Below are 20,050 nucleotides of genomic sequence, written 5' to 3' on the forward strand. Positions count from 1 at the left end.
AATCCACATGCTTTTTGTTGGCATGCACTGCAGGGCAGGTGCTTGCTTTGGACAATTACGTTGTCACCTGAATTAATTCCATCTTCCATTCATTATCTGTTTTGAAATCTTGCTGCTTAAAGGGAATATACTGTACTGCATGTCAAAATGAAAAAAAGTTGTTCATGCAGTGATTCTTTTTTTTTATTTTTATTTTTATTGAATGTTATAGTTTATTACAAACTTTTCCACTCATTGATCTTTCTCTTATATTGTAAATGTATTCTTTCATTGTAAAAGACAAAGTATAATTGTTTTAAAATATTAAACATTTAACAATTAAAAATGTTCACTTATCATTCCATTGAGATTTGTGGACATTATGGAGTTCCAAAATTGGATAACTCTAATTGTCAATGATCTATCATTTCCACTTAAAATTTGAGCCCAACGCAGTCTTGCTTCACCTTGCTCTCTAGTTTGGGGCAACATATCACTGAACAAATGGCGTTTTCTTTGAAGCGCTGTGCATTCCATAATTATATGTTGTAAAGTTTCAATTTGTTCCTCTTGGAGGCAAAATATGCAGAATTCCAGTGTAGCTGGCAGTTGTTTGGACTTAGTATAGTACTTCTCTGGTCGTAAGCAAATTAAGTAGTAACATCAGGAAGGTGTCTCTCGTAGCCCGATCCAGAAATCGTTTCAGATATTGCGGCAATTGGTTCACTGCTCGCACCTCAAGTTCACAGTTAAGTGCAAGTTCATATTGTTCCTTTTGCTGCAATGTACAATTCCAGTCATTTCTTTGTTTTCTTAGTTTCGCTTTCTGAGAACGGCTGAGAAGCATGTCTATAGTTATAGCCTTTTGGTTCATTATCTGTCCTAACGCCTCTTTCCACATCATTAGTACTGTTTGTTTTGATGAAAATGTTTTCTCTCTTAAGATTTCAATCGCCGGGATATCGTCTTCTATCAGTGTCTTTCTATATAATGTTAGAATTTTCCAAAATAATGGCTGACTCCATTGATTGTAACAAAGTGTATCCATGGTACAGGAAATGCAGGAGGCAGGGACAAGATCTTTCCCCATACTATGCCTTCTAGACGGATACAAATGTCGCGGGGAGCATTAAGCATGGCTTCTGAGCCATATGTCAATATTGCCATTATTTTTTGTCTGTAAAAGGCAATGGCCCTCATTCCGAGTTAGGACTACACCATGGAGTAAATAGCTCAATGGTTGGCAACCATGGAGCTATTTACTCCATGGAATACCGGCATGGTGAATAGAGTAATTTCCGGTCCATTCCAAGGTTGGATGGACCGGTAATTCCCCATTCACCATAGCCCTTCCCCATCCCCATTTCTGCCCCCATAGGGCTCAATGGGAATGGGGAAGGAGGTAATTACGGCACCGTAAATTACAGTGCCGTAATTTACTCCAAGGTCACTTTGCAGGTCCCGTAATTTACTCCTGCTAAAAGCAGGAGGTAAAGAGGGACCCGCAAAGGGAACTCGGAATACGGAGGTAAGGGATTACCGCCATCGGTGCCCTTACAGGCGCCGGTAATCCCTTACCTCCAACCTCGGAATGACCCCCAATGATCTGCATCATTGAATACACTCCGTACTTGTAGTGCAAGATCTTTCCCTGCCGTGCTAATGACAAGGCTTTCTCTTTTGGCTTCTATACCCATTCCTTTTCTGTTTCAGACTGATTGATCAGAACAAGTATTTTATTGTCGTCACCACTTCTAGTTTCTTTCCTTCTAGGAATATTGCTAGTGTTTTATTTTTCTTATTTGGGTGGATTACGAGCATCATCACCTGTGATTTTTTTTAAATTAATCTTAAATTCGTTCGTTTTAACATATGCTTCCAGTTCGTGCATTCTTTTTTGCAGACCGACTTGGGTTCTATCAAGAATAACTAAGTCATCAGCATACAAAAAATATGATACTTGTGTGTTGTTCAATTTTGGAGGATTAGTAGAGATGTTCGTTTGACTATCTGCAAAGTCTGATGTAAAAAGATTGAACAGGGTTGCCGCTAGGGGGCAACCTTGCTTTAATCCATTGCATGTAATGATTTCTGCAGATAAATGACCCTTTTGCGACAGTCTTATTTTGATTGAGGTATTCGAATACAATGCTATGATAGTTTCTAAAATGTCCTTTGGACATTTCCAGCACTTACGCTTGTCCCATAACTTTGTCCTATTGATGGCGTCAAACGCAAGCTGTAGGTCAATGAAGGACGCATGTGTTGTAGTTCTGTCTTTCATTGCTTCTAGTTTCAATAGATTGAGTATGAGCAAGTTGACATTGGTTCCTACATTCTTTGTAAATCCTGCTTGCCTCGGGTCACATCTACCCGTGCTCTTTGCCCACTGGGTTAGTTTGAGTTTGTTTAGTAGAATGGTTGCAAACACCTTGACAAGCGGGTATAAGAGTGCTGTTGGGCGGTAGTTCGCCAGGTTTTTTCTGTCTCCATGTTTAAAGATAGCAATCGGGATGGCTGTTTTCCACGTACTTGGTATAATATTAGTTTCATTAATGATCGAGAATATTTCCATGCACAATTTCGCCCATGCCTCTGGGTTTTGTTTCAGCTTTTCAATTCTTCGGCCGCCAGGCCCGGGGGCATGCAATGGTTTTAGCTGTTGGATATGTTTCAGTATGTCATCAAAATCCCAACAACTCTCCCATTTATATATTTTTTTTGTACATGATGACTCTTCGGGTTGGTCCTTTCGCTGTTTGTACAATGATGAAAAATAAGTTATCCATTCAAATTCCGGGACACACAAAATGTGTTTGTCTTGTTGATCTGCTTTTTCATTCAGCAGATTCCATAGATGTCTAGTGTTTTGATTTCGAAGAGCACTTAACATATGTTCTGCGTCATTTTGCATAATTTCTGCCTTAAGCATTTTCAATGAATTCTTATATTGTGGTTTTAAATTTTTTATACGTAGATCCTTTTTCTTTTCCACTATTTGGGTATTGTATATATGAGTATAGTTCTTCAATTGATTTTGGTTTTTCTTTGTTGGTATCATAAATGGTTTTAGCAGCTATCTATATTCTAATTTATCATTGTCATTATGAAGAGACAGTTGGAATGTGTTCATTCAGCCTGCGGCTTGAACCTTTGAAATTCTTAAACGATTAATTCCATTGTTTAACTTTAAAACGGGAAGTTGTATTTTGGTCGTTGCAGGCATATTCAATGACCATTCAATTGATATTTTACTGTGGTCGCTTTGGGCTGATGTTTTGTTCGTGAATTTTATAATGTTCTCTACTATGCCATCAGAAATGTAGAAATATTCGAGAACCACAGTCGATGTGCCTCATTTCCAGGTTGGCTTTGCAGGATGATCATCTGCACAATTGCCATTTATCATAGTCATATTCCGTTTCTCCATTTCTTTGGTCCATAGACGCGCCCTCGGCATCAATTTCATTTGTTCAACTTTCGTTCCGTCTTGTGCAAATAGGTGCATATTCAGATCTCCACAGTCTATTATATCTATATGCTTGTTATTACGACAGGTACCATCGATGGAGGATAACACAGTATAAATGAATACATCAGTATAAATAGATGTGGGGTTCCAGTACAGATTTATAATCTCCAATCTTTTTGATCTTCGTGCTTTAGATTTTGATCTTGTACTTTATATTCCACGCTGGTTAGTTGAATCCAAGGGTTAGCGTTGGATGTTTGTTTGCCATCTATTTTAATTAATGTCAGCAGACCTGACGCTGGGTGTCCTCTGGGCTGCTTTATTGCAGGGTTCATACAAACCACATATCCATCACAGGTTGGCGGATCGTAAAGCCACATTTCTTGGAGGCAAATTATTTGGTTTTCTGTGAGATCTTCATTTCCGTCCTTCATTAAATGTCCTGATCCTCTGGTATTCCAGGAACAAATCGCTATCTTTGATCCTTGATTATCTGATAATTTTTATTGGTTGGATCTTTGTCGAGAAAGATCTCAGAGTTTCCATGATTCAAATTCACTTCGGATAGGGAGGTAAGGTGAATTAATTCTTCGGACTCTTCGAGGCGAGTTCGTGTTTTTACAGCTGAGGCTGTTGTCATCATTTCGACCCATCTCTTGGTCATCATTATATTTCTGATCAGACTCCCTCATTTATCTTTGAAAAGGTTTGGTCATCCCTCTCTGTTAACATAATTTTGGTTGTTAATTCTTTTAGGTTCCTCTTTTTCGCATTGCATACATGAGAAGCCTAATTTGATAAGTTGCTCCGAATTGTTTGTCACCATTGGTAACACTTGAGATGTTTCAAATTGTACCCTAACTTGGTCGGTTTTTTCTTCATGTGAAAATTCGACCAATTTTATGTCTTTGATTTGATATCTTTTAACTGGGGGATCACTTGTAATAAGCGGAGAATGTTTGTTTGATTCAATATTAACCCATCGTCTTTATAAATCGCCCGTTCCAACTTTATCATTGTACATGTCGTATTCAGTCTACGATTCAAGAAGATGGGCAACTTGAGGCGAGAATCAATCAGACTTCGTGCGTGAGTTGAATTGGAATCATCATGAGTTTTCGGAGCAATAGCTCTTCGGTGGTCTATGAACGACACTTCAGATATAATGCTATAGTCTAGTTCTATTGAGCCAGTTTCATCCTCTGTAATACTTTTGCATGAGAGATTGATTGTTTCGTTGTTTATCGTGTGGCCCTCCTCGTATTCGTCAACAACAATTAAGGATTTATCTGTAACGCTCATCTGGTTCCCACGGCGGCGCTGGTCTAGTCTGGATTGCTGTGGCCTCTTCTAGCGTGATGCGCAGGACCCGGAACACCGATTGGACAGGACCTCCAAATCGTGCTTGCCTGGCCCGTAGGAATATCCTTCTGCAGCTGAGAAAGGGGATTAACAGTCTGCAGAATAGTGTGCTAGCTCCCCCATTTCCCCCTTCCCCCTTCGTTCCTCTCTAACTTCCTCCAAACCCCGGTTTAAGCTCACCTTATGGTTTGGAAGGATGAACTCTCCATCCTGCTTCTGGTGCAGGGGCGCGTGTTCGTCCAGTTACTTCACTGGTTTTCAGAATGGTGCTGGCAAAATCCACTTGACTTTCCTGAGCGATGCGCCGTAAGTATGAAAGTTCAAAGTTCAAGTGAGGCCCCCTTTATGTTGTCTTTCTAACCTGTGATCTGCCCTTTATTTCAGGTGCAGAATGAAGGCGATGCATCGAGGGGTTAAACTGCCGAGGTGAGTAGTAATGAGGGCGATCCCTCTAGATGTCCTTATCATTCCCCAGAAATGTCTCTTGTCCTTTCCCCATAGGGGCCGGGGTACGGTACCTGCCAACGGGGCGGCGCCGACCCGAAATGTGGAAGAAAAGCCGGTAAGTATTATGGCTGTTAATCAGGCTTTCCTTCTGTGTTCCTTCTGCTCACCTTTTGTTTCTTCCTCTCTCCCCTAGGTGCAGAGATGTGGCGTCCGATGCTGACAGCTGCGATGGAGCCGGGAGATGTCTCGAAGACAGGTGAGTGAAGCGTGGCGCTGCAGCGAGCAACGCAATGCTTTTAAATGGAAGTCTTTCTTCAGGGATGCTGGCGAGAAGATTCTGGATGCAGGTAAGAAGTTTGAAATAGTCCTTGGTTTTCACCTTTCTCTTCTCTTCCTTCCTTGCAGGTCTTCCAGGTTCGAGGCGGGCGTGGCTGGAGTCCAGGAGCAGACATGGTGAGCGTTCAGCTGCAGGAAGCAGAACAACGCGAAGCATGAGCTGCTGTCTGGGCGTGGCTTAAATAGCCTCCAAAGAAGTCCCAGGTATGTATCCTTCCCCAACTAGGTATGTATCCTTCCCTGGCCACGCCCGAGTGAAAAAATAGTCCCTATGAAAAAATAGTCCTTTCAGGTCTCAGGGAGGCCTGAAGCGTGCAGCATGGTCTGCATCAGGTAAGTACACAAAACACCTCCCTTTATGAGCCTGGCGCCTATGGCGCCAGGACTGATGTCCAACATGAGTCTGGCGCCAAAGGCGCCAGGACTGAGTCCAAAGAGCCCCTATAAGGGGCCGCTGGGCTTTTACCCGAGGGCATGATGCCTGCTTCCGGGGGTGCTGGGCCTGGCGCTCCGGGGGTAGGCATCATGACATTTTCTTCATCACTTATGATAACGTTAGTTGTAGATTTCTTTGTATCCCGTTGCTCTTTGTTTCTTTTGTTAGGTATCGTCTTTGGTGAGGGCTTCTTCTGTAAATTCTTTTGTCGTTCGAATATAGGGAAGGTTTCTGGACCAAGTATTGCTGGGATTTTAGTTATTTTATCCACCTCTAGTGCCTGATTTTGTGGCTTGTCTTTCTTTCGACAATTTGACATCCTTGTTTCCATAGCCTTTAAGGGTAGATTTATTGTGCTTGATTTCTCCTTATTTGTATTATTGTATTTTTCTTTCTCAGTGTTCACTGCCAAGATTGAAGTGTCTTTATTTCCCTGCCTATTGTGTTGAAGGACAGGTTTTTGGCGCACTTCAAGGTCCGGAATCTGAATATTTCTCGTCTGTTTGTCCGCTAGAATTTCCAACATTGCTTTGGTCATTTGGGCCTTATCAGCCCTGTCGCTCCTAGCAATGTCAAACAATCTTATTTGCCATTGGTTGGAAGCTTCAGCTTCTATATTCAATCTTGTTTCACTTTTAATGGCAAAAGATTCAAGGAACAATTGTTTAGCATGAATTATTGCTAGGAGTGTAGCTTGACCTTTCATAGTTTCTCCTTTTGATTCATACAACGTAAGAAACTGATTAAATGCATGTGTTGTGACAGCTATCATCAGGTTTTGCAGTTAGACCATAGAGGTCGGGATGAATTCACGAGGAGGATCGGTAATATGATTACATTTGCACTTTTCTTGGCTTTTATCTTGCTGGTCATTTTCTAGTGCATCACTAGCTTCTTGCGATATCTTTTCGTTCATTTCTTCTTTTATTTGCCCAGTATTATGGGCATTCAACTGCTTAAATGCTGCTGCTTCAGTTCATTCTTTTGGTATCTGCTGCAGAGGCATCGAAGTCGTCATTATATTTTGAGAAATCAGTTTCCATATATGAGTTGAACCGAATAGTTCATTCAGTTTTTCATGGTTTTCTATTAAACCTGAAATTTCTGTAATATCAAGCGAGAGTTGCTCAATACGTTTATTCTGTATAGTTGGCGACTTTCTCAACATTGATGTTTGTTTTCTGAACTTGTCGTAATTTTCTTTCCAGGTTAATTTCGCTTGAATTGTTTTACTCTTTTGATCAGAGTACGGCGTCCTGTTATCTTCCTGTTGAGGTACAGACTCCAATTCATCAGAAATGTTTGTCTCATTTAATGCGTGATGGGTGTCATCTTGGTGAGTTGGTCGTCTCTGGAGATCTCCACAACAGGTTGATGTGGATTGTTGCAGATTTTATACCCTTCCAAGTGAGCCTCCTTGCATTTAAAGTTATTAGATCGTAATTCGCTAATCTCTGAGATGGTTTTCTCTTTCTTATCAGGGAATACGTCATCATCCTCGTTTCACTCCTTATAAATAGGAATTTCCTTGCTTGACCTCTCAATTTTATTACTGAGGGTTTGTAGGTTTGTTGACGATATTGTCCCTTATCCGGATTACATTTTGGTCTTCTGTCACTGTTTCATTCAGCTTAAACTCTTTCGGCGTTTCCACGTTAGCTTGTATAAGGGAGAACACCAAAGATTTGGTTTCCTGATTTCAATTGGTCGTTTCTTTCAACTTCCCCTGATTACCAAGTGATGGGGTTAAATCGGCGAATGATGAAAGAAGAGGGTGCCACAAGGGATCTCTTTTTGCGTGCTGTCTCGTGCACGGTCCAGTTGTAGTAGGCCTTTTCCTTGATGGAATCACAAGTGTAAGCACCTTTAGTCAGTCTCCCGCCAAATTCCACTCCACACTGGATGGGAATGCAACTTCTAAAAATGCAAAAGCGGAAGGCGGCCTAATCAACTGAGGCCCAATAACACAGTGACACACTCCAATGAAACGACGTTGGCACCAGATAGTTTGTGGTGGGAGTGATTAATAGTATGAGGGAGTAATCGTCCCCTTAGGATCTGATGAATCGAATGTTACTTGCGTAAAGGGGATCAAAGACAACGTTGCCCGCAGTCTCCCCCAAGTACTATATCCTCTGATACTCTTTTTTTTAAATTCTTAGTCACTTGTGTCGGGATTCAATAGTCAGTACCCGCAATTAAATTGTCGCACAATGCAACCACCAGTGTTGTAGTTGTTGGTACATTCGTGACCTAGGTCACTTAATTGTTGGCACTGTGCAAAATCTTGGAGTATGTTATTCAATCTTCCTATGTTTTTTCCAGATCTCTCAATTTATCGGGTGCACTTTAAAATGCACCTTAGAATGCCATAGGAGATCTAACAGTCTAAGGGTGTTCAACTTAGAATGAGTGAAGGGAACTATTGGAATGGCTAAGTTGATTCGAGGGTTATCACACTTATGTTCTCTGTGTTTGTAGTACATTGTCGAATAGTTCGATGTTGGGCGGAGGAGTCACTATTTGGTTGTGTTACTCGTTCTCGTTATAAAGACGGATGTCAATAATGGGTCGTTACAGGGCGTATCGTAGTGTAGTGTCAATGTTTGAACATCAAATTCCTGTTGTCGGACAGTAAACTATTAAGGGGAGGAGTCAAAAGTTAGTTGCCTTACCCTTCTCGTTCTGCAGTTCTTAGCGATCGTATGTTGGTGCGTTCTGGCACGTTGTTGAACCCTCTTGTCGAACACTCTGCCAAACACTCCGCCACGCTCTGCTTTGGCGGGTGTTTTTAGGCAGACTCCTCCTTCTGGCACGTATGGCAAGGAAAAACGGACTCCTTGCAGCAGGTAAAGACAGACTCACAGTGTTCCTTTGGAAGTTCAGTCAAAACGTAGCAGAAGACAAATGTGAATGCTGGCAACCCAAACACTCTGCCAAACACTCAATTTCGTAGTGGTAGTCATTCACTCCCACATGCAACACTACTGCAGTCATATTTCCAGCCCTGTTATCATTACTCGAATGCTCAGCTGCTCTAAATAAACTGCAGGTGAGGCAATTGGGACGAATGCAGACAGCTAGAGGTTGGAGAAAAGTATGGGACGGGACACACACATGAGCTCCTGCGAGAACTACATGCATCTTAGACATGTAACCGAATAGGGAAATGAGGTAACCACTAACTTTACACATTTTTGGCAGCAAACTAAACCGAGAACTTTCTACAGTATAGAATTCTCTTCACATTAATCAATGTAAAACATCTTCACTGACTTCTTTGACAGCCAGATCTCCCTGTGAAGGGGAAGGGGATAATGTTTGAGTATGAGGAAGATAACTGCACTGGAGAGTTAGTGTTAAATGTAAAACATTTCATTATTTCTCTTGTTCTTACTTTAACATCAACCACATTGCTGCCCTCTGCCAATTCCATTTCCTGAATATTGTTATTGGCTTTCCTGTGTCCTGTTCTTTTGGCGGAATTCTATTCAAAAAGCATATTTATATGTTCATTGACATGTTTTCTTTGCAGGCTCCTAGCTACTTGTTCGGCCGACCAGACATGCAAAATTTGGAGGACATCAAACTTCTCACTCATGACAGAACTGAGCATCAAGAGTAACAATCCCGGGGAAACATCACGAGGATGGATGTGGGACTGTGCCTTCTCTGGCGATTCCCAGTATATCGTCACTGGTAAGAACCTCACATACTCAGTGTGATGAAGTTCCTGTCACATGGTAGTCATGTATCAAAGGTTCAGACAAGAATGCAAACTCAAGTTTTGTGTGATTAAATAAGGGTTCTTTACAGTGCGGAAAAAAAATAACAAATGGGGCAGAGTAAGTTCAACAAAATGTTCTGGATTGATCCAATTGGCATAATTGACTACAAGTTCTATGATAAATAATAGTTCAAAATGGCTTTTATTCAGCAGCAGGCTTTTCCCAGGGTTCCTTTCTCAGGAGAGGTATTGTAAAAAAAAAAAAAGTCTCTATTCAATGTCCCAGGGTTTGGTTTCACATGATCAGGTTTTTGTTTCTGAAGCTTTTTGGTTAGCATAACCCAGTAGTAGTCTCAAAGGGGTTTTATCACCGTTTTTCATCATACTTCTTTGGGACTTGGTCTTTCAAGTCCTCCATACTTTCTTTTTTTGGCGAACTCAACAATTTGCTTCTTGTGAAGGTTCTCCTCTGATATTGGTTTGAGTCGCACAGGCATGGCAATGAAGGCCCTGGGCCGGGATTGCAACAACTTTCAAAGTGCCAGGTGCAGGTCAAGAGAGGTATGTCGGTTGAGACGGTGCTTATTTACTTTGACCATACCTCACCGCCTTCGGGTACCAACTTTTATTCCTAGCAACCTGTTCTCTTTTCCTTCCTTGAGCAATCACCTGGTGCTCATCCCCCTTCCACTACTTGTTCACCCCTTGTGGACTTGAGGTTCACCTCAATACCTCCATCAGTCTCTTCTTTTGGTCTCTCACTTCCTACCAGTGTCTCAACCTCCCGTGCATCCAAGTTGACCTCTGCTCGCCTTACAGGTTTCCTTAAAACTACCCTGATCACTTTGCTCAACTTTTTCACTCGTTTCTTCTTCTCAGTACATACCAAGACCTTTCTCAACCTCCTTCTCTACCTCAAAACACCTCTGCTTTCAATTCACCTGATTGTAATCCAATTCTCTGCTCGAGCCACCTTTCTGATTAACTCATTGACAAACTTCTTGTCTCTTTCCTCCAACTCTCTCGTTTCTTAATTGCCTTTCGTCAGTGGAAGTCTCCTTCCCATTCTCCATGTTTCTTATGTGTCTCCTTCTTTCATCACCCCTCAATGTACCTCCCTACTGCCCAAACAGTGACATTCCTCTCCTATTCTTCACCCCTTTGGGCTCCTCTCCTCATTCCTGGGGTTCCCACTCGACCCCTTCTTTGGACCCCCTTCTCCAGCATGGGGTCTGGCATGGATTCACATGCTCATGAATATTCCCCGTCGTCAGGCTGGGAATCCTCAGTAAAGAGAAAATCAGTATTAGTTTCGATTCTGATCTGTCTTTCTTAGTAGTAACCAACAGGGGTGTTGCTAGGTCTGGAAAAGACCCGGCGCTATGCTAATGTCAGGACTCTCGGGACTCGGGGCTAGCTAGCCTTTTGGTTGTAGCTCCTGAGATTCTATCCGGGGCTACAACCAAAAGACCAGGGGCTATAGCCCCCTTAGCCCCCCCCAGCAACGCCTCTGGTAACCAATCACTGGTCTCTGGGTCATACTGCCCCAGCCTATGACTGCCCTCTCCCTAAGCCCCGCCCCTGGCAGCCATCCTCAGATTTTTACCGTACGTTCAAGTGTTGGGAGTCCTCGTGCTATAGCTCTCGAGCTCTTACTGCGTTTTGCGTTTTTTCAAGGAGTTTTATCTCATTCTTTCAGTCAGTCGAGCCTCAAGCTCCACCGTTTCTACTTCCGATCACCGGGGACCCGTTTTGGAATTTTCTACTCCCCTCAAGGGCAAAGTTTTCGTCGAGTTACACTTCTTGGAGGATTCCAGAAGATCTGAGGCCTACCTCGTGGACATGGCCCAGGACAAGGGAAGCTCGACACCCGGATCAAAACTGTTCAGGAACTGCCCTGGATGCAGATTACAGAAAGGAGGATGAGCATTCGAGATGTCTCTACTGCCTTCATGAAGACAAGACTCACATGGGAAAGGACTGTGCGTTTTGCAAGAACCTGTCGGAACGGACTATGAGGGATCGTCGGATCCGCCTCGCCAGCTGGCTGGAGAAGGGCCCAGCAGGTGATAAGAAGAAGAAGTCAGAGCGGTCTTCTAAGTCCTGTGAGAGCGCCCCAGCGACGGGGGCCCAACAGAAGGCAAAGCACCGTGAGTCCGCGGGCACCGGGAGCGCCAAAGGGTCGGGCTCCCCGGCTGCCAGGCAGGGCACAATTTCACTGACACCATCAACCACGAACCAACGCTTTGGCTCAGGGAAACGAAAATCCGAGAACCCGGCTAAGCTTCTGGAGAGGCCCCGGTCGATCTCGAAGGGATAAGCCGAGGGGGAGCGAGGCGGTGACCCCTTCCCCAATGTGAAGGCCTCCAGCACGCCCAAGGTGGTGAAGGCCTTGTTTCACCCGGTGAAGGCCTCTATTGAGGGAGTCGCGGCGGCCCTGGCGAAGCCTATGGAGGCTAACCTAGTTGTTGCAACCTCGGGGCCCAGAGTTTCCCTGCCGCCACGGAGGGAATCCTCTTTTCAGCCCATCGATAAGACCCCCGTGAAGACCCCGGTGGAAAAAGAGGGGGGGGCACTGGCCGTCACAGACACAGCCTCTGAGGAGGAGCTGGTTGAAGTCATGAAGGGCCTCAACAAGAGGTTCGAGGAGGTCTGGTCCCAAAGGGGGGAACCCCTAGGAGGCGGACGAAGAGAGCGACAGTGGCGCTGACAAGATTCCCGTGGAGGAGGAGCAACCGTCGCACTAGTCCCCCCCCCCCCGCCTTTCCAGCCCTCACGGCCCACTCAGCCTTCTCCTTCCCCTGAGCCTAGGGATGACACGGGAACGAATATGGCCACGACAGGGACGGATGACGACGGTGGTGACGACGGGATGGGCCTTCCATCACCACTCCCCCAGGCCTCCCCGCCCGACGAAATTGGCTCCTTCCACGCCATGATTGCCAGGGCATCCAAGCTTTTTCAGCTCTGCCCTGAGGAACAGAAGAAGGAAGGTTTCCTCTATCAGCGGCGTGAGGCCAAGAGGAAGACAGTCCTCACGGTACCATTGATTGACGACATCTGGGAGGAGGGACTTGCTCTCCTGAAGAACCCGTCCACAACGCCTGCCAAGAGGGACCGGTACAAGAAGAAGTACCGGGTCCCCGATTCTGTCCCTTTGTGCCTTAGGGCACAACCGACCCCGGATTCGGTCGTCTCGTCGGCGGCCAAGAAGAAGGCGGCGGGGGCGTCATCCTCAACTTCGACCTCCACACCTGACGGCGAGGGAAAGAAGCTAGATGCCATGGGACGACGGGTCATCTCGTCTGCGGCGACGACAATTAAGGCGGCCAACGCCCTAGCGATTGTGGCCCGCTACGACAGGGAGCTGTGGTACAAGATCGCTCCCCTGCTGGACTTCCTACCGGACGACAAGAGGTCGGAGGCCCTGGAGATCCTACAGGAAGGTGAGGTGGTGTTGGACCACACCATAACGGTGGCCACGGATATTGCTGACATCGGATTCCGCCAGTTGGGCAACGGTGTTCGCCTTCGACGGCGGGGATGGCTCAAGGCAACTGATTTCCTCCAGGACGTGCAAACCAGAGTTTTGGACATGCCCTTCGACGGAACAACCTGTTTGGGGAAAACAGCGGATGAGTCACTTCAGGCCATCAAGACCGACACGGAGATGGCTTGGGCCTTGGGAGTGTTGCAGCAACGACGGCCGCCCTTTCGGAACGCCGAAGGCAGACAGGGTGCCTCCAAGGGATCCGGCGGCGGCTCCTCGACGTACCGCCAGGCGGTCTGCTCCTCGTCGCAGGAGGTCTAGAGGACGCGGCAAGTCAGGAGGATCTCGTCGTCGTCGCCAAGGTGGCAAGGCCGCCTCCAAGCAGGACTGAACCGGCCGTAGCGTCGGGCCCCCACCTGAGCACCCCGGTGGGAGGCCAGCTGGCGAAGTTCGTCAGAGTGTGGGAGTCCATCTCCACCGACCGTTGGGTGCTAGATGCCCTGGCCCACGGGCACACTCTTGAATTTCTAAAGAAGTGCCCCTGCATTCCTCCCGTGGCCAGGAAGGAAAATCATGTCCCTCAACTGCTGCTAGAAGTAAGGGTGATGCTCAAGGAAGGTGCCATCGAGCTCATCCCGAAGAGGCTCCGTGGCTCCGGGGTGTACTCAAGGTACTTCCTCGTCAGAAAGAAGACAGGCGGTTGGCGCCCCATCCTGGACCTGCAGCGGTTAAACAAGTACATCAAGGTGCAAAAGTTCAGGGTGGTTACCCTCCAGCACGTGCTGGGACAGCTGGAGGAGGGCGACTTCCTATCGTTGCTAGACTTGGAGGATGCTTACTTCCACATCCCCCTTCTAAAAGGACACCGAAAGTTTCTTAGATTCGTAGTCCAGGGGCGGCACTACCAATTCAAGGCCCTGCCATTCGGGCTGAAGTCAGCTCCCAGGGTGTTTACCAAGTGCCTCGCACCAGTGACAGCGTGGCTGCGCATGCGGGGGATCCACATCTACCCCTACCTGGACGATTGGCTCATCCGGGCAAGGACAAGAGAACTCGCCGTAGAACCCACATCGGAGACCGTCCAACTTCTCACGGACCTGGGATTCTCCATCAACTACTCGAAATCCCACCTGGTCCCGTCGCCGGTCGCACTGTTTCTGGGAGCTAAACTCGATACAGTGGCGCGATTGGCCTCGCCGTCGGAGGAAAGGACGAAGGCCATCTTGGGCAAGGTGCAGTGCCTGCTGGCCTTGGACATGGCCAGGGTGAGATCCATCAAGTTCCTGCTCGGAATGATGTCCTCATGCATCTACCTGGTGCGCCTGTGCAGGCTACGGATGCGTCCTCTACAAGAATTCCTCGACACCCGTTGGATACAAGCGACGGGCAGCTTTGAAGACAGGATCCCGCTCAACGAGGCTTTCCGCCAAGTGATCCGATGGTGGGGCACCCGCGCGCATCTCGCGGCGGGCAAGAACTTTCAGACCCCGGTACATCAGGAGACGGTGACGACGGACACCTCCCTGGAGGGATGGGGTGCGCACATCAGAGATCTGCACGCGAGAGGCCTTTGGCTCCCGGAGGAGAGTTCACTCCACATCAACATCCTGGAGCTCCGAGTAGTGTTCTGGGCCCTCAGGTCGTTTCTCCCGTCCCTCAAGGGCAAGGTGGTGAGGATCTTCACTGACAACACCACCACGATGTTCTACATCTGGAAGCAGGGAGGCACCAGATCCCCTGCCCTGTCCATGGAGGCCCAGGATCTGTGGAACTGGGCCGTCACCCAGGGGATGTTTCTGGTGCCCTTCCATCTAGCAGGAACAAAGAACGTCATCGCCGACTCACTCAGCAGGGAGCTGCGCTCGTGCCACGAGTAGGAATTGCGTCAGGATCAAGTGGACCGACTTTTCCAACGATGGGGCAAACCCCAGATCGGCCGTTTGCGACGGCGACGAACTCCAAGTGCCAGAGGTTCTCCAGCAGGTTTCCCCAGCTGAGGAGCATGGGTGATGCTTTCTCGTTCCCATGGGACGGCCTGTTCCTGTATGCGTTCCCTCCGTTGCCGTTGCTGCTCCGACTCGTCAACCAACTCATTGGTCCCAGTGCAGGATGATCCTGGTAACCAGATCTGTCTCGGCCACGCAGCCAAGACAGATCTGTTTACCGGACCTTCTGGACTTGTCAGCGTCCCCCTCAGTCAGACCGTCGATGGACGCAGATCTTCTCTCCAGAGAAGGAGGCACCATCCTCCATCACGACCCAGAGTCGCTGAACTTGCAGGCCTGGCTCCTGCAGCACTCTAGTTTGGAGGGTACAATATCCCGGCGGACTGCAAGGAGGTGCTTGCAAAGGCCAGGGCGTCCTCAACTCTAAAGTGCTACAGACACAAGTGGAAGAGGTTCTCTGTCTGGTGCCGTGCACAGAAGATTAACCCTCTGCGAATTACGGCCCCTCAGGTGCTGCCGTACCTGCTGTCGCTGGCCAAGGCAGGGCTAACTCACGCTTCTATCAAGATCCATCTTGCATCGATTTCCCGTTACACCAGAACTACGGGACGGTCATCCCTGTGGTCTCATCGCCTCGTGAAGGAATTTATGAAGGGACTGTTCCGATCGTTCCCGCTGGTGAAGGCTCTGGCCCCGGCGTGAGAGCTCAACGTGGTGCTGACCAGGCTCATGGGGCCGCCATTCGAGCCTCTGTATACGCCACAGTTGAAATTTCTGTCGTGGAAAACAACGTTCCTTGTGGCCATCACCTCCGCACGACTAGTGGGAGAGATCCAGGCCCTATCCTGCAAGCCTCCATACTTGACTTTCCACGAGACGAGGGTGGTGCTGAGGACGCACCCCTCCTTCATGCCCAAAGTGCCGTCGGACTTACACCTCAACGAGCCCTTGGTGTTGCCAGTTTTCTTCCCGCCGCCTTTGTTGCCGGCCAAGAGGACTTTGCACTCGCTGGATTTAGCTAGAGTGCTGACGTTCTACGTGGACCGCACAAAGAGTTTTCGGACGACATCACAGCTTTTTGTGACCTTTGACCTGTGAATCAAGGGAAGGCCCTCTCGAAGGCTTCCATTTCCAGATGGCTCTCCGGCTGCATCATGCACTGTTGTTGGTTGACAAACCGACCGTTGCCCGGCCGTCCGAGAGCCCATTCGACCAGAGCGATCACTACTACTACAGCGTTCTTGTCTGTTGTGCCCCTGCTGGAGATCTGCAGGGCAGCTATGTGGAGGTCGACGCACACCTTCACTAAATTCTACTGCGTCGACCGGGATTCCAGGGAGGAGTCCAGATTCGGCCAAGCAGTGCTGCGCAACCTGTTCGCCTGAAGGTGGGCCTGGTGAGGAGGTAAGAGTTGCTTAATGTTGAGTTTATGTAATGCTTAATGTTGAGCCTTGCCACCTCCCGTGGTTGTGCATGTGTATACTGCTACATATTCTTATATAGACCCCGTGCTGGAGAAGGAACAAGTTACTTACCTGTAACTGTTGTTCGAGGGGATTGGGTCCTCTGACTATTCCATCCATATCTATGACAGTAATCACCACATCTGTGCTGCTTCGTAAAATCTTTCTGCGTCCTGCGTCGATGACGTCGATACGCCGTCCTCGAGGGCCTCCGTCGAGCTGACGTCACTGGATGTTATACGTAGGACACACGACACCCGTAGCCTCAGTTCTGTTTTTTCCGCGAATGTGTTGGCTTCGGAGACCTCGGTGCGCTTCGATTCTACTGAATCCTGTTCTTTCGGTTCTTTGAACCTGTTTCTTCATTGCTATTGAATATGTCGTCTTCGGCTTCTTCCACCCCGCGATCCGGGTTTAAGAAGTGTCAGGTGTGCGGGTCCAAGATGTCGCTGATGGATACGCACAACGCTTGCCTCGGGGAGGACCATGATACGGACGACTGTGTCAACTGCCAATCGCTCACATCGAAGGCCTTGCGGGAATGTAAGAAGAAGCTGTCGGTCGGTAAGGTGGCCAAGCCCCAGAAGTCGCGTTCCACTGGTCTTTCGACGGACGATTCGAGGGGCGACTCTCCGCATAGTCGTCGGGAGTCCGGGGGTTCTCGGTCTGGGAGTTGGTCCTGCCATTCCTCTGCCTCTTTGAGGCACTCCAGGAAGTGCCGTCACTGGTCGCCTTCCCCGTCCTCTTCCGAGGACTCCGCCCGTCGGCGGGTTGCTTGTCCCAACAAGCATTCCACTCCTGAGGAATGGGATTCCCTCCGAAAGGAGATATTGGCGATTTTCCAATCGCAGGGCTCTGGTCCGTCCGTGCCGTCTGAGGACGCCGGTCGTGGCCGTGCTAGAGACACCGCTCGTCCGCCTTCGGCCTCAAGCAGTCGTCTCGACCACCGGGCGGCTTTGAGGTCCCGGTCGGACAAGGATGGCCACTCTAGACATGCCCGTTCCAGGTCCTGGTCCTCGACGCCATCGAGACCGTGTGAACCTATGTAGTCTTCGAGGAAGACATTGACGCTGGCGGCGCCAAGGTCGTCGATGCACTCTCTCGAGGCCCCTCCTCCGAGGAAGTCGTTGGCACCCAGGTTGTCGAGAGACACGCTCGGGGCTGCACCCTCGAGGCCTGTGTCGACACCCTTGATGCCTTTCGAGGCGGTTTTGTCGGGGATGCCTCGTGGTACGGGGGAACCCCCTAGAAAAGCTCTGGCTAAGGCAAAACATGTCTTTGTTCCTTTTTCGGTTCCCTCTTTCCAGCCTCTGGATTATATTTCAGAGGTGGATGAGGGGTCTGAGGAAGGGGTGGTTCCTGCAGAGGTCCCTGATGACATTGTTTCTGGGCATGGCCAGCTTGAGGAACTGCGCCAGTCATTGCATGACGCCAGTGGGCTCGACACCTCTCCGGAGGTGGAATTTGGTAGGCCTGAACCTGGCATGCATGCCGACTCCTCTTATCGGCGCCTGTTGTCGAGGGTCACGGATTACCTGGTGTGGTCTGCCCCTGCTGGGGATTTTCAGCAGGATGACCTGACTGATATCCTGGGCCAGGGTCCACCAACTGACCCGGTGCTGCCATTCCATATGGCCTTGCAGAGAAGGGTGGCTGCGGCTTGGACTTCTCCGGAGAGTCTCCCGGCAGTGAGCGAGTCCTTGCCGAAGAAATATCGTCCAGCCAGTGGCGACCCCTGCTAATTGACCACGCACCCCACTCCGGAAAGTTTGGTGGTGCAGGCGGCTACGGCCCCCGCAAAGCAGGCGTCGTACCCTACCATCCCTCCTGATAGGGATGACAAACGTGTTGACGGCTGGGGAAGAAGGTGTTTTCTTCTGGGGGTATGGGCCTTCAGGCTGCCAACTCCGTTTGTGCCTTGTCTCGTTTCATGCACACTCTGTGGAACTGTATTTCCCTAGCGGCTGATCATATTCCCGAAGGGGAGGAATGGGATGGTTTCCCTGCTATCGTGCAGGATGGCAAGGATGCCATGTGTAAATCCGTTCAGTCGGGTCTGGACATGGTTGATTGCGTCAGCTGGTCCTTGGCGGCGAGCACTGTAATACGCAGGTTTGCGTGGTTGCGGAAGTCGGGTTTTGCTCCTGATGTGCAGGCCCGCCTCCTCAACATGCCCTTTGATGGTGAACATCTTTTTGGCAGCAAGGCTGACGAGAGTCTTGAGAGGTTGCAGACCTCCAAAGCTGTAGCAAAGTCGTTGGGCGCTGCAGTCCGCCAACCTCCGCCTTTTCGTCCTAGGGGACAGCAATGGAGTGGAGGTTTCTTGCGATATTACTCGCCCTTTAGTAAATCGAGAGGAGCTGCAAGTCAAAGGGGCAACCGTAGGAGTGCCAGAGGTGGAAAAGAAGGTACTCGAGGTGCCAAGGCCGCGCGTGCAGTTGCCTCTTTGCCCTCAGGCACTGTAGCAGCTGCTTCAGCTCAGTCATGAGGCCCATGCTTCTCCGGTTGGGGGGAAGGCTGGCGCAGCATCTGGTAGAAGGGCGTGCCATTACTTCAGATGTGTGGGTTCTGGAGATCATAGCCCACAGCTACTGTCTTCCTTTGCGGCAGAGGCCTTGCGACAATCCACCAAGGATCCATCTTTGAAGAGTCCGGATCCGCTCCTTGCGCAGGAAATTCAATCCCTGCTGGAGAAAGGCGCCATAGAACTGGTGTCTGTAGCGGAGAGGAACAAGGGATGGTATTCCCCTTATTTTTTTACTTCGAAAAAAGACGGAGGATTGAGACCCATCATGGACTTGCGCGGTTTGAACAAGCTCCTCAGGAAGGACAAGTTCAAAATGGTTACTCTTTCTCAAGTCCTCCAGGCCCTTCATCTTCAGGACTGGTTGGTGTCTCTTGACCTCAAGGTTGCTTATTTTCATGTGTCGATCCATCCAAAGCACAAGAAGTACCTGAGGTTCGCGGTTGGCGACTCGTACTTTCAGTTTCGGGTCCTGCCGTTCGGATTGACCTCCGCCCGAGGGTTTTCACCAAGCTCATGGTGGTTGTGGCAGCGCATCTCAGGAAAGGGGGGATTCACGTCTACTCCTACCTGGTCGATTGGTTGATCAGGGCGCGCTCTCCCGAGCAAGTCCTGGATCATCTGTCCGTCACCTGCCACTCCCTTCACAAGCTGGGCTTCTCCCTCAACTTAAAGAAGTCTCACTTGACGCCAACTCAGTGGCTCCAGTACATCGGAGCAGTACTCAACACGTCCATGGGGCAGTGTTTTCCTCCCCAGGTGAGGGCTCACCACATTCAGCAGATGGTGCACAAGTTTCAACATGCCCATAGTCTCCCAGCGTTCGAGTTCTTGAGGTTGCTCGGCCTCATGGCATCCTGCATTCTTC

The 20,050-nt window shown here is 48.6% G+C and overlaps 1 protein-coding gene across 1 annotated transcript in view; it reads left to right on the top strand.

The window, feature by feature from the left end:
• Positions 1-20,050, top strand: part of MLST8 (MTOR associated protein, LST8 homolog) — a 670,473-nt gene that overhangs the window by 544,314 nt on the left and 106,109 nt on the right. Inside the window, exon 8 of the mRNA XM_069647345.1 lies at positions 9,568-9,731. Within this exon, the coding sequence (XP_069503446.1) occupies positions 9,568-9,731 (164 nt within the window). The remainder of the gene's footprint in view (positions 1-9,567; positions 9,732-20,050) is intronic.

Source organism: Ambystoma mexicanum, chromosome 2q, assembly GCF_040938575.1.
Source record: "Ambystoma mexicanum isolate Mex_15411 chromosome 2q, UKY_AmexF1_1, whole genome shotgun sequence".
Taxonomy (NCBI): Eukaryota; Metazoa; Chordata; class Amphibia; order Caudata; family Ambystomatidae; genus Ambystoma; species Ambystoma mexicanum.